At 42.1% G+C, this 12,945-nt stretch overlaps 1 protein-coding gene across 1 annotated transcript in view; it reads left to right on the top strand.

Moving 5' to 3' along the window:
* LOC119659509 overlaps positions 1 to 12,945 on the top strand; it is a 99,502-nt gene that overhangs the window by 38,477 nt on the left and 48,080 nt on the right. The window contains exon 2 of the mRNA XM_038067639.1: positions 12,494 to 12,778. Within this exon, the coding sequence (XP_037923567.1) occupies positions 12,661 to 12,778 (118 nt within the window). The 5' untranslated portion in view covers positions 12,494 to 12,660. The remainder of the gene's footprint in view (positions 1 to 12,493; positions 12,779 to 12,945) is intronic.

The following is a 12,945-nucleotide window of genomic DNA, read 5'->3' as shown; positions in this document are numbered from 1 at the left end:
CGCACGTGTATCTAGATCTATTTATTCAGACAAATTGAGATTTATCAGGCTCTTCTCCGCTAAATAGGAATTTGAAAGTATCTAAAGTATCTTTCGAAAAGGCGCTTAAGTTTCATTTAGGGAATTCTCATAGAAATTAAATTTACATAATGTCCCTATTTATGGAAATTGAAGATACACATTAGTCTGAGATAATTTTAATTGTATCTTTTGTAAAAAAAAAAAACTTTTTCCAATTTCCATTTTGAGCCGTTTAATAGTATTTTTTGTCAGAAAGAATATTTTAAAAAAATTTATCTTTTGCCCATATATTGTGTAGATTTGGTAGAATTTAAACGATACTCTTAGCTTTGTCCCGTTTATTTAATTCATTTCAAGCGTGAAGTTCTTAGTGCTGGAATTCACATCAAAATTAATTTTCTAGAAAAAGACAAGCAAGTCGAAAACCGCGTTTCGGCTGTAAAATTTTTATGGTTTTCTTATGTAAAAACTATTGGATTCGCGATTTTGTTTAACATTTGGGTTCAAGCTCGTGTTCTGGAGACCAAGACGAAGAGATTTGTTTAACTATTATAGATGCTGGCATTCAAATTTTATATAAAAAAATTAATGAACATATCATTTTAGTTTGCATACTTTTATCTGTTTTGCAGTTAACTAAAAAAATCAAAAAAAAAAGTAAAATGTTTCTAAGTGGTCCCCCATTCAAGTACCAAACACTTTCAAGAAAGCTTAACTGAGGTGGTCGGATGAACATCAGTTTGTCCTTTTATTCGGTCTGTGCGGGCCTTTCCTTTGATGTCCTACATGGTAATATACGTGAAAAAGTAGGTTTCCATGAGTAGGATGTTCCCCTACAATTAATGTAAAATAATGCTGAATGATCCAAATATTTTTTCTTCTTCTTCTTTTTCTTCAGCACTTGTCCCGTTCACAGGCGGGGTGGGCTCGTCGCGAATGGTTTCGCTATTTGGCTCAAATGCCTGATCTGGATGCAATCTCAATGCTTTTAAATCCCCATCTAGCGTGTCAAGCCACCGTTGTTTTGCCCGGCCTTTTTGGTTGTTTAACATTTCTTCATTTCAAGGTCGTCATTCCAAAGCCAAGTATCTCGGTTGATGTACCGCTTACCTGGCTTGGCGGCCCCGAGGGTTGCATAGGCCGTTTGGTGGATCGTGTCTTTCGTTTGGTTCCACTATTCTTCCACATTCGTAATGGTTTTTAATCGCATAAGTGAGATCATATCTTCTTTCTTCTCACGAAATCGTCACCATTTAATGCGCGGCGGGCCAGTGCGTTCCTCACGCTGTTTTATCGGTAGCTTAATTCGCAGAACGGCAATCAACGGCCGATGCTGAGGTGCGATGGTTTCATAGGGAACGGCTTTGCAATCAGTGACGGTAGTAAAATGTTGGCGTCTTATGAAAATATAGTCGACTTGCATTTTACTGTTCCCACTATAAAATGTAGGAAGATGAGAAAATCTTTTGATGAACCATGTTTTCATAAGTGCAAGGTCATGAGTGTCCGCAAAAGCGACGCCACCCTCATTGCGCGATCCGAACCCCTTTCGCCGTGGCACCTGTTACCGTCTCCCTTTTCATCCACATGACCATTAAGCTCGCCGGTAATGATGATATAGTCGTTAGCACGCACCTGATAAGTCTTTTCATCGAGAAGCTGCCAGAAGTCATCTTTCTCGGCATCAGGTCGACCTGTCTGTGGTGCGTACGCGGTGAAGAAGTGAATAGTGCGATCAGCTGATATAATGGTGAGCTTCATCAGCCGATCATCAAATCGTTAGACTTCTTTAATGGCATCACGGAAACCCTCTGAGATGGCAATGCCAACAATGTATTGAGTGTGTGGGTTATCAAAATGGAGAAGTTTATAACCATTTTTTCCGCGTTCGCGTTCAATGTCACAGCTTTTCGCACTAGACCATCGGGTTTCTTGCAGGGCGCACATATCAATGCGCCTTTTCCGAAAGGCTCTTGCGAGTTCCTCCGTCTTTTTAGTTAGGGTACCAACATTTAGCGTGCAGACACGTATTTGTTTTGTTTTTTTATGTTCGGACTTACATGCTTACGTCCTGACGCCGTCCATGCGTCAAGAACCCTTGCCCATTTCTCAACAGGACCGAGGCCCGTCCTGCCGCGTCGACTGAGGTGGACGCCCTAGAATTTCTCCGAGGCATGTGACTTAATCCGATCATCATGTTTGTAATGACATTGTATGCATTTTCTTGGTCGGCCTGTCGTGGGACCTGTCACCAAGAGAGATTAGGTAGGATTTAGCATAGTGGAATAACTCCAACTATACTCTATTTATCTCTTTCCTTTCTCAGCATTTTATTTTTGTTTTACTGAGGATAGTACAGAGTGCGTTACCTCAAACTCTCCTCCTTTACCTGGGCTTGGGGTCAGCATACTATGTTAATAGCATGGCGGAGTTGGTGTTAAATCTCACCCGACCTGTGCAGCTGTGAGGAGAAGGAGCGTTTGAGCTCAACTGGAGATTGGTCGGATATGCCTTGTAAAGACCTGTATATCCAGTGAACTTTACATTATGCCTGCTTTTTAGTCACGCATCTGAAACGCAGTAGTCTGCTTTCAGAGTGTCTTCCAACTTTTGGGTGCCGTGTGAGACCAGGGACGCAGAGTTAAATGTGACTACATTGACATTGTAACTGCTTTGGTAAATTGATAATGTACGCAGTTATCGGGGAACGGGCTATTTTTAATGAGGACTGACCCTTATTACTCCTTATAATTTTTTTATGTTTCCTTTGGACGAATTTGAAGGCGTCACCTTCCTTTTCCTAGATGACAACTTGGGTGCACATCTCCTCATTATCCGCCGGTGCCGTGTGATGTGGTTGTCGATGTTGTTGTTATTGATGTGTGCTCTTGTCATTATCACTATTGTCATTGTCGCTAACGAAGATGCTGCGGATTCGCGCTCACATTTTGAACCATAAAGGCTGCTGCTGCAGCTGACTGATAACTACCTAGTGGCACTGGCCATATCGGCTTTCTGCCCCTGCAGTTTCACTATCTGCATTGAGAAGCCTGAATTCAACTCGATGTGTGCTGCAGGCCCGTGGTCCTCTTCTTTTCCAAAGAGAGTTCCCTTGGCAAGATCGCTATTATTTTCTAGGTGGACACCCTGTCCCAACGCCTGTCTTTGTCTTTTGCCGGCTGACCACTTATTGGTGTGCAGCCGCGGTGCATTTCCCTGCAATTACAAAAGAAATTGTGAAACAAACATTCCTTATAAAGCACAGTGTCCTTATAAGCACAGTGTCTTATCAATTTTTAGAGGTTCGAATGCAAGAAGTGAACACTGAACTCCCAGATATTGCTTGACTTCAAACGGACTCAGAACTTCTTTTCTTTCTTTTAGTTCGATCGACTTGAACTAAACATTCTTTGTCCTGAATATGAATTTGAATAAGTTGATGAATAGGTGTTCCAGTCGATCTTGGGTCGCGATTATGCACACCATATGATCAAATTTATCGCGAATGTCGTCATTTCGGGCATGACCGCGGTTATTGTTTTTCAGACTGACCAGAACTCAAAACGACAACGGCAAGCAGGGCGAACGACAATCCAAATGAAATGAACATAACTAAAGGAGACTCTGCATAAAGAAATACTTTTCGGAATTATGTTCAGCATTTACTACTGAATAGAATTTTTTTCATTAGCTTCAATTGAGGACAATCTGGAAATGTTCAAGTGGTACTCGGTAAATTGGCTAATACTTCCAATAATTCCCTGATTTTTGGTCTTCTCTTCCGCGTTGAGACAACGCTTTTGACAATTAAATTAAAATACAAAACTTTGCTGTATGATTTATGTTAAAATGAATTTTCTCTGCGAGCTCCGAAGGAAACCACAGAAGTCTATACTTTTAGATACTCCCGGAAGACACTGTCCACGGAAAAGAGGTGGCAGACAGTTTGGTTTACTTCCAATTCGAAGATTGATATCTATTTAGAAGCCATATGTATATATGTTTGTCACCTTTTGTGGGGATTGTGCATTGTGCATCAACCACTTCACTGAAATGTGCTTCCACTCTCCCGCAGGAGTTCCCGAGAAGCCCGGACTCCTCCTCTATTGTTCTGCGCTAAGTAGTCGCTAGTCGACCATCTTATGAGTTACACTATATGGTGTAGCCAGTAATGGAATAGTTGGCCATCCTAAATGTGTGACCTATCCACTGCTATTACCGCCTTCCATCTCGCGTACAGGTGACAGGTCTTCAAGCTCTTCATTTGTGATAGTATCACGCCAGGATACGTTGAAAATATAGATACTCGTATATGAATTAGAACTTTGAATTGGTTTCATGGCCCCACATTGGGCGCCATTTTTAAAAAAAGTCTTCAATAGATTTTGAGATGTACGAATGCCATTCAAAAAAACTGGCTTAGTTTTATGAAATTCTGTATGCAGTCCACTTACCCATACATTTGAAACCGACCCCTGAGACTGTCACTAGTTCATTTTGATGGACACTTATCCTTAAACTGCTATGCATATGATATTTTAGTCTCGGCTGCACATTTGTCTTATGTAAATGATACACGGTTTTTTTTCTTAAAACCTTGACGCTTCACTGTCCATATTAAACACTCTCTCTAACAATAACTGCCCTGAATTTTTATCTTGTATATCACCGTCGCCTATCATTTTGTCTCGAAAGAATGGTTCAATTTAAATTTATGTGGTCATTTCATCGTCTCGAATTTCGTGGCCCCCATCTTACCTACGTTCCTGGTACCCATAAATTGTTAGCTGATCCCAAGACCACCGGTGGTTACGTTCTATTTTTTGAAACATCGTCATACCTTCTCGTCGGCTTCCATTTGTGTTTTCCCCCCTGGTTACCAAAGTGGACCTGGGGCCAGGATGTTAGCAAACTGCTACTGATGTCTTTCCAGCAGTTGTTCGAATATTCTCGCCAACTTGTCTCAGATACAATCATGCAAAAAACGTATCCTAAATTCAAATTTGATAGCTTTGAAACCTATTTCTTGGATTTCATCACAGAACACTTTCATTGCGTCTTTTACTCCAGTTTTACGCGTACGTTCGGGGAAAACATTACATTCAAGCTCCAATCAAAATTCATAAAACGTATTTCCTTACCGGATCTGCTTAGAACAAAATTACTTAAAACAATCAGTTCATTGTCATTCGCTGGAGGAATTCTTACTTGTTCAGGAAAACCCAGTTCGATCTAGTATTTCATGTGAATTTCATTGACTCAGATTCTCCGTATTTGGCGTGTTATTTTCATATCACGATTCTAACCACCGAATAAATGCGTGTACTTTACATAATGAAGTAGAGAAAAAAATGCAATCTACCTAGTCATTGGACTTTATCATCGAAAGTAAACGTGCTGCGAATTTAAATTGCCTGCATTATGGCAAAATGTCCTCACAGTTTACAATTGAATATTACGTGAATTGTGCATTGTGTTTGTTTTTGAAAGATGGAAGATAGTAGATAGTTGGAATGTGGTTTGGAGGTTGGAAGCACCTTATGAATGCACGTGTTGAATATTTATATTTTTAATTGCGTGGAAGGCCAAACACTTCAGCAGTGATTCTGAATTATTGGGCCCAAGTAATAAGAGAGAGACTAGCGAGAAACTTTTGGAGTTAGCCCCCAGCAGAGGTTAACTATAATACTATCAATAGGTCAGAAAACAGCAGGTTACGAAATATGATTGGGAAAAGTTCTAGATGATATAAGCTAGAAAACGGAATATCACTCAGCGATTGCTGTAAGTTTCCTCATATGAGCTCGCAAAGGAAAGAGCAGAGAAAAACCCTTTTATAAATAACTGCTCCATTTGCAGCCGCATGAAGAAAATTTACTTTTACAGTCTGCTAAGGAACAGCAGCCTAGCTACAAAGCTAAAGAATAAATTTGAAAAGCAACCATCGTCTTTGGCAGTTCCTTGAATACCCTGGAAAGAAGTTTACTGCAGAACCCAGGATAATTTGAGCCGTATGTCCTCTTCTTTTTCTTTAGCCTTTGTCTCGTTCACAAGCGGGGTCGGCTCGTCCTGATCGGTTTCGCCATTTAGCTCTATCAAATGCCTAATCTGGGTGCAATCTCGAAGCTTTTAAATTTCCATCCAGTGTATCAAGCCACCATTGTTTCGGCCTGCCTTTTGGTCGTTTACCATCGACTTGACAAGTGAATTCTCGTTAGCACGAATTGCTTGACCATACCATCGAAGACGCCTCTCTCGCAATTTTTCCTCGATCGATGCAACCCATAACGATCGCGGATATCCTCATTTCGGATGTGATCAAATCGTGTCACGCCACTAGGCCAACGCAACATCTTCGTCTCTATTACCGCAAGACGCCGTTCATTGTTTTTTATAGTCGGCGAAGACTCAGAACCATAGAAAGCGACAGGACGGACGTCATTGCGGTAAATTTTAGATTTGAGACGTTCGGTGATACGTCGATCACAAAGAACACCAGTTGTAGAGTGCTACTTCATCCAGGTTGCGTTAATGCGTGAAGCAATTTCATAACACAGTTCTCTATTGGCTGATAGCGTTGACCCGAGGTATTTAAATCGCTCAGTTCTGGGCAGATCACTGCCGCTGACAGTGATTGTGTCTATTTAATGGTGATTGGTCGTCAAAAATTCAGTTTTTGACAAATCCGGCTTGATTCACGGTTATTTTGGATCCGTATGTCATCGTAAAACCAATTCCACTGCATGGAAGTTCGGTTTGGAGATTGGCATCTGATACCCAAACAAACTGAGGGATTTTTTAGTGCATTGAGGACTACGCATTTGTATAATTAAAACAGTTCCATAAACAAAACAAATCCTGGTTGATTTGGGTTTTCGCAAAGGGCTTGATAACAGGCGCAGTCAGACACCAAATGAATGTGCACTCAGGGCTTGTTGTATGTAGAAACAGGAAATTGTGCCTGGTTAGTTACAAGTGGAATTATAGCAACATTAAGTTGAATCTAATTCACAGAAATGACATGGCTGCACATTAATAAAGAGCAAGCTACTAAAATCTGACGCAACTTGCAGGGAAATTTTCGCTTTGACGTGGGTACCCCTTCTTCTTCGTTTATTTATTTATTTATTTAATTAACGGACAACAAACAGAGAGAATTCCAATTAATTATTGTCCTCAGGAGGAGAAGGAGCAAGTAAAAAACTTATCCTACGTTTAAAATTACTTAAAGTAGGGAAGTTAAAAGGACCAAGCTGTGTTGTATTATAATTACGGCAAAGCCTGGGAATCGGGGAATGAAAATAGACTTCGAGCTCCGCGAAGGGCACGTTGAAAATATCTGCGTTACGTGTGTCATAAGACGCAGGACGGCAGGTGATCTCGTCACAGGCGGAGCAGTCCATCAAACCCGAGGAAAGTTTAAAGAATGTGCATAGATCCAGATAGGATCTACGCTGTTGTAGGAAGGGAAGGTTTAGAAAACGGAGGCGGGAGGGATAATCCACACGAGGGAAGCTTTTCTTAAAGAAGAGAGAACGGGTGAATTTACGTTGCACATTTTCAAGGGCAAGACAATCACAGTTACGAGTGGGTGACCAGATCACGGAGCAATACTCGAGGGTATTCCTCACAAGGGAATTGAAGAGAGCTAAGGAGGGTTGGATGGAGTCAAAATCAGAGGAGGAGCGAAAAATAAAGCCTGACAATTTTGCTGCTCGATTGATGACAGCGAGGCAATGGGTGACAAAGCGGAGCTTATTGTCGAAAGTGACTCCGAGGTCTTGAGTGGAATTTAAGCAGGATAAGGAATGTCCGTCAAGCGAGTAGGAGAAAGAAGTGGATGAGGATTTTAGGGAGTAGCACATAGAGTGACACTTTCTGACGTTTAGCGCTAAACCATTGGTCGAGCACCAACGAACCAGAGTGTCCAGGTTATTCTGAAGGGAAACACAGTCTATAGGCGACGATATAGCGGAAAACAGCTTAAGGTCGGCTGCATAGAGCAAACAGGGACAAGTAAGGAGGGGAGGAAGGTCGTTAGTAAAGAATAAAAATAGCAAAGGACCCAGAATAGACCCCTGTGGGACGCCAGAAGAGGGGGAGAAGGAGCGGGAAGTACAGCCGTCAAAAGAGACGCGGCAGGATCGGTTGGAAAGGTAAGAGGCAAGCCATAAAACAAGTGGTATGGGAACGTTTAGGGACGAGAGTTTGGATAGAAGTATCTTGTGATTTACAGTGTCGTAGGCTTTCGCGAAGTCAGTGTAAATGGTATGCACTTCTTGCCGTGAATTTAGACATTTGGCGACAAAGTTGGTAAAGTCAAGCAGGTTGGAGGCAGTGGACCTACGTTTAACGAAGCCGTGCTGTTCTTTCACTATGTGATGGCCAAAGTGGGCGGACAACCAGTCGCTGACATATCTTTCCAGGATTTTGAAACAGGAGGAGAGGAGGGAAATGGGACGGTAATTCTCGGCAAGCGAACGATCGCCACTTTTGTGAATGGGGATAATGGGAGCCTCTTTCCACAAGCTGGGAAAATGATTCTCTTCAAGGCTTTTGTTGAAAATAAGAGATAGGGGAAGGGAGATGGACTTACAAGTTTTAAACAAAAAGAGGTTTGGAAGACCATCGTGGCCAGGTTCGACCTTGGCATCAAGTTCGCCAATGAGGTATTCGACAAGGATAGGAGTAAGAAGGGGAATGGTAGGCGATGCGGGGCAGGCTACATCTACTATCGGGAGGGATTCGGAGGAAGGAGGAAGAACATAGACTGACGAAAAGTAGCGGCAGAGTAAATCACAAGATTGTTGGGGAGAGTTAGCTGAGAAGCCAGAGAATTTAATGGACGGAGGGGATAACTGGGCAGGGCAGCGGGAGTTGCGAATGTGGGACCAGAAAGGTTTCAAATTTCCGCGCTTTAATGAGTCTTCCACGCTGGACAAATATTATACCTTTATTCCGTTCGGTAGCGGGAAGGGCTCGTCAAAATCAAATCCATTATTTTTCTTGGACGTTGCCTTGGTCCCGGTGTCATCGTGAGGCTCCTAAATCACCATCTATCCATTACAGTTCATCATTATCTAAAAGTATTGATATCTGCCGATACCTATCTGATAGCGAGTCGTCATAATGGGTTGGTTATCTCGACTGACGAATACAGCAGGGGACAATTGGATTCAGCTTCGTTAGTGGATTGTAGGGGATTCGAATAGATAAGAATTAAAAACCTATCTCTCTCTTGGGGGAGGTGCACTATCTACCTCTGCCTTGGCAAGAATAAAGATTTAGTTAAAAAAAAATTATTCATAAGAATAGTACAAAAGATTGAAATTTCTAAAAGTAACACCCTTCATAAGAGTGCTGCCAACGAGTTTTCCAGTTCTCATATGGCTCCTGAAACGCCTGGATCTAAATTGCCTCTAGCGAATCGTGATGGTTCTCCTTGAACAACAAAAAAAATCTGGTGGGGTCCCCACATTGTCCAAAATGTCGGGGTCCTTATAGAGACAATACAGGCCTTTTGCTTCTCGTATAATTTCCTGGTTGGTTAAGTTTTCTGTGACGATCTCACAAACTTGGGTTGGATGGATACTGAAATCATCAGCAATCATTCTAATACTCATCCTATGATCACTGTTCAATAAATTTTTCATTGTGGTCGTCATCTGCCACTCTTTCTTTACCTCCTTGGTAGAGCTTGTGCCCTGGGCGTAGTGTGATCGAAAAAGCCTTCCAGATTCTCCTAGGTTCGTTCTTTTACATAGATCCATGCAAAGGGTGCCATATAGATCCACAAACGCGACATTTGTGTGAATCATACTGAAGGTCGTCTTCTTCAATCCTAATCAGAACTAATTTTTGTTTTAAGATTGAGGGAGCCCTAAATCTACCTTCCACTTTAGGAAGGACCGAGAAAGAGTGGAGAGAAACCTTTTTCCTCACTTTTTTCCCCAATTGGCTTGGTTCGTCATTAAATTGATGATGAACTCAAGACTTAAAGACAGTAAAATAAACGTGTCCGGATGGCCTAGGGGTTAGAGCGTTAGGTTGTTGCAGTGGAAGATAAAAATTTTTGTCGGATGCAATACAGAGCACATTGCTCTTTAGTGCACTTCTATGATATAAAATGAAGTGCTCGAACCTGCTTCAATGCCTAGATTGTAATGACTAAGTGCGCTAACATTGTAGCTTGAAGAGATTATGAGCACCACATAGGAAACAAAAGTAACCTCTCCAGTCTTGCCGTGTGTACCTCGCTTTTTCATAGCTTCAGCATGTATGTGAGTCTCGGTCTCTAAGTAGCGTCCCGATCGTCAATTCCTGTGAGTATCCTGCCATTGTGTAGCTCCCACAGTTAGTGTTTTGTAGTCGCCGTCTCAGTGAATTTACAAGCAGCTAAACGCTCCTGCTCTTACGAATTAGTTTACTCATCCGTGTAACTGTTCGACCATGGAAAAACCGCTCGCATTACTTCAGATCCTAAACTTTGATGCAGGGGTTTCACCAGTTCCATTTCCTGAAGTGATTGCTGCAATCTGGACACAAGTTTGTGCACACCTCGACTGACTGCGAATTCGTTCTCAGAGTTCAATGTCGAATAACCGGTCGCGAAATCAATCCTGGAGAGCATCCCGCAGACTCGCCCCATGAACTTCCGCAATGTTCTACTGATATCCTCAGTGCCAGTCAACAGCGGCCTCTGTGAAAAGCATATACCTTTGTTCCAGCAGCAGCGAAAAGTGCGATTCAGAGTCGAATGCTTCGTAGTTTCGAACCCGCTGGCTGTTCGACCTCACGCTGTGTGTTCCTCTCAACAACAATGAGGAGATCATCCGGGTAGATAATACACTCAGCAACGGTCGAAAGCTCAAATGGACCCGCGATGGATCCCTGTGGGCAGCCGCGCTCCACGTTCACCCACACACTCGTTCATTGACACCTTGGACGAATGCTTTTATACCATGGAAGTAGCTCTTCCACAGAGCTAATTCCCGGCAATCACACTCACAAAGCTTCAACAACACAGACGACCAACTTAGGTAATCAAATTCGCCTTTGAAATCTACAAAGATTCCAAAGTCGTACTTGCTAGGACAACGGATAATAAAGTTCTTCACATGCATCAAGGCGTCGTTGGTGGACCTACCAGTACGGAAGCCATACTGCCTGTCAGACGTCAGATGGGATGTTTTCACGCCCAATCGCTGGACCACAATCCTCTCCAGGACTTTGTCAAAGGCCGGGAGAAGAGATATCGCCCTGTTCGACCGAGGACTACTCTTATCCTTCTCTGGTGACTTCAGAAGCACAACCATCCTGGCAATCTTCCAGAATGCATGAAAATAGCCCTCCCGAAAGCAACAATCAAACAAACACTGGACATGAGAAGGGATGGCCTGCCAGATGGCTTTGTACATCTCGCCTGTCATCCCATCCCAGCCAGGTGACTTCCGAGACCTGAGCCTTGCCATGCTCTCCTCGATCTCACAACTCCACAGGGGAGGAATTTCTTCCCCTCCCTGAGCACGACCGTCCGGAGACATCGAAGGCTCGGATCTCGAAAATAGTTCACCTAACCAGAGTGACATGTTATGAAAAGTCGCCGACTAGGACAATGAATAGATGCTGATGAGCCATCGAAGCATATGCCGAAACCGAGCCTCCATCCGAAGAAGGTAATGGTGACTGTTTGGTGGTCTACAGCTGGAGTTATCCACTATTCTTTCTTGGCACCTGGAGAAACGATAAATGCACAGAAATACTGTGCCAAACTGGAGGAAATGCACCAAAAATTGAGTATTCAACGGCCGAGATTAGTCAACAGAGATGATACTCCTTCACGACAGCGGACGACCTCATGACCCAAGCCTGAGGGGTTACTTTATAGAAGCTAGGTCAGCAATTTTGCTTGGTTCAAAGCGTGTTCCTCTTGTAATAAATGCACCGTTTTATGTCCACAATATGCTCAATTTTCGGCGTCCTAATAAATTGAAATTGAAATTGAAATTGATAGACGCCATGACAAATTCCATAATTTTTTTGCACTCAGATATAAGGTAACTAAATGGATAAGATACTTTTGCAAGTACTCGATTTTGCTAGTCATCGCATTAAATAATAAGATCTTCAGTCAATGCCGTCAGCAGGCAGTCATACCCAAAATCGTGTACGTGAAACTAAATATATTTCAAGTGTCAACGTCATGACTCAAAAAATTCGTTAATTGCTCTGCATACTTCGCAAAGTCACGTATCTCAATGGAACTATAAATACGTCCTTATCCACTAATAATAACAATTACGCTTCTAAGGAATTTTCCGTTGGGCACGTGTACTCTATCCACTCTATCCGCCGATGGGGTCCATTCATTTCAGACTTTTCTCCTCCTATTTATTTTTCTGCTTCTAAAATAAGAATTATTTATATTTAATTCGGTCCATTCATTCATTTTTTCATCTTTTTTTAATTACAGTGACTTCCCGTGTTTGAAATTTAACGAATAAATAGTTTCGAGCAAGACAAGAAGACCTGGACGCTGGGCTAGTGTTGCTGCCTTCGGTGTGAACATAAGAAGCCGCCTACCATTGCTTTAGGAGGAATAAAAAATAGTAGAATAAAGCAAATAAAAATATCTTAAATATGGCGCCAACAGTTTGTAACAAAAAAGAGCCGCATGTCCGTACCGGGACTGGTATTCGTGTTTCAACAAAACTTCTTAAGAATTCCATAAATTCATCGGGATCGAGTGTCAGTGGTGGTGAGTGTGCTATTATTATTGCTAGTGATAGACAAGCAAAAGTAAGAAAAAAGATTTACCTACGTATGCACAGTGCGTATGAAATATGAACGGAAAAACGCAAGAGACAATTAAGAAAATATTCAGACAGAAACTGAAAAAATGCCTATTGGCAACGGAAAATATAT

This window comes from Hermetia illucens, chromosome 6, assembly GCF_905115235.1.
Source record: "Hermetia illucens chromosome 6, iHerIll2.2.curated.20191125, whole genome shotgun sequence".
Classification (NCBI taxonomy): Eukaryota; Metazoa; Arthropoda; class Insecta; order Diptera; family Stratiomyidae; genus Hermetia; species Hermetia illucens.
This window is presented reverse-complemented; position numbering and strand designations above follow the sequence as displayed.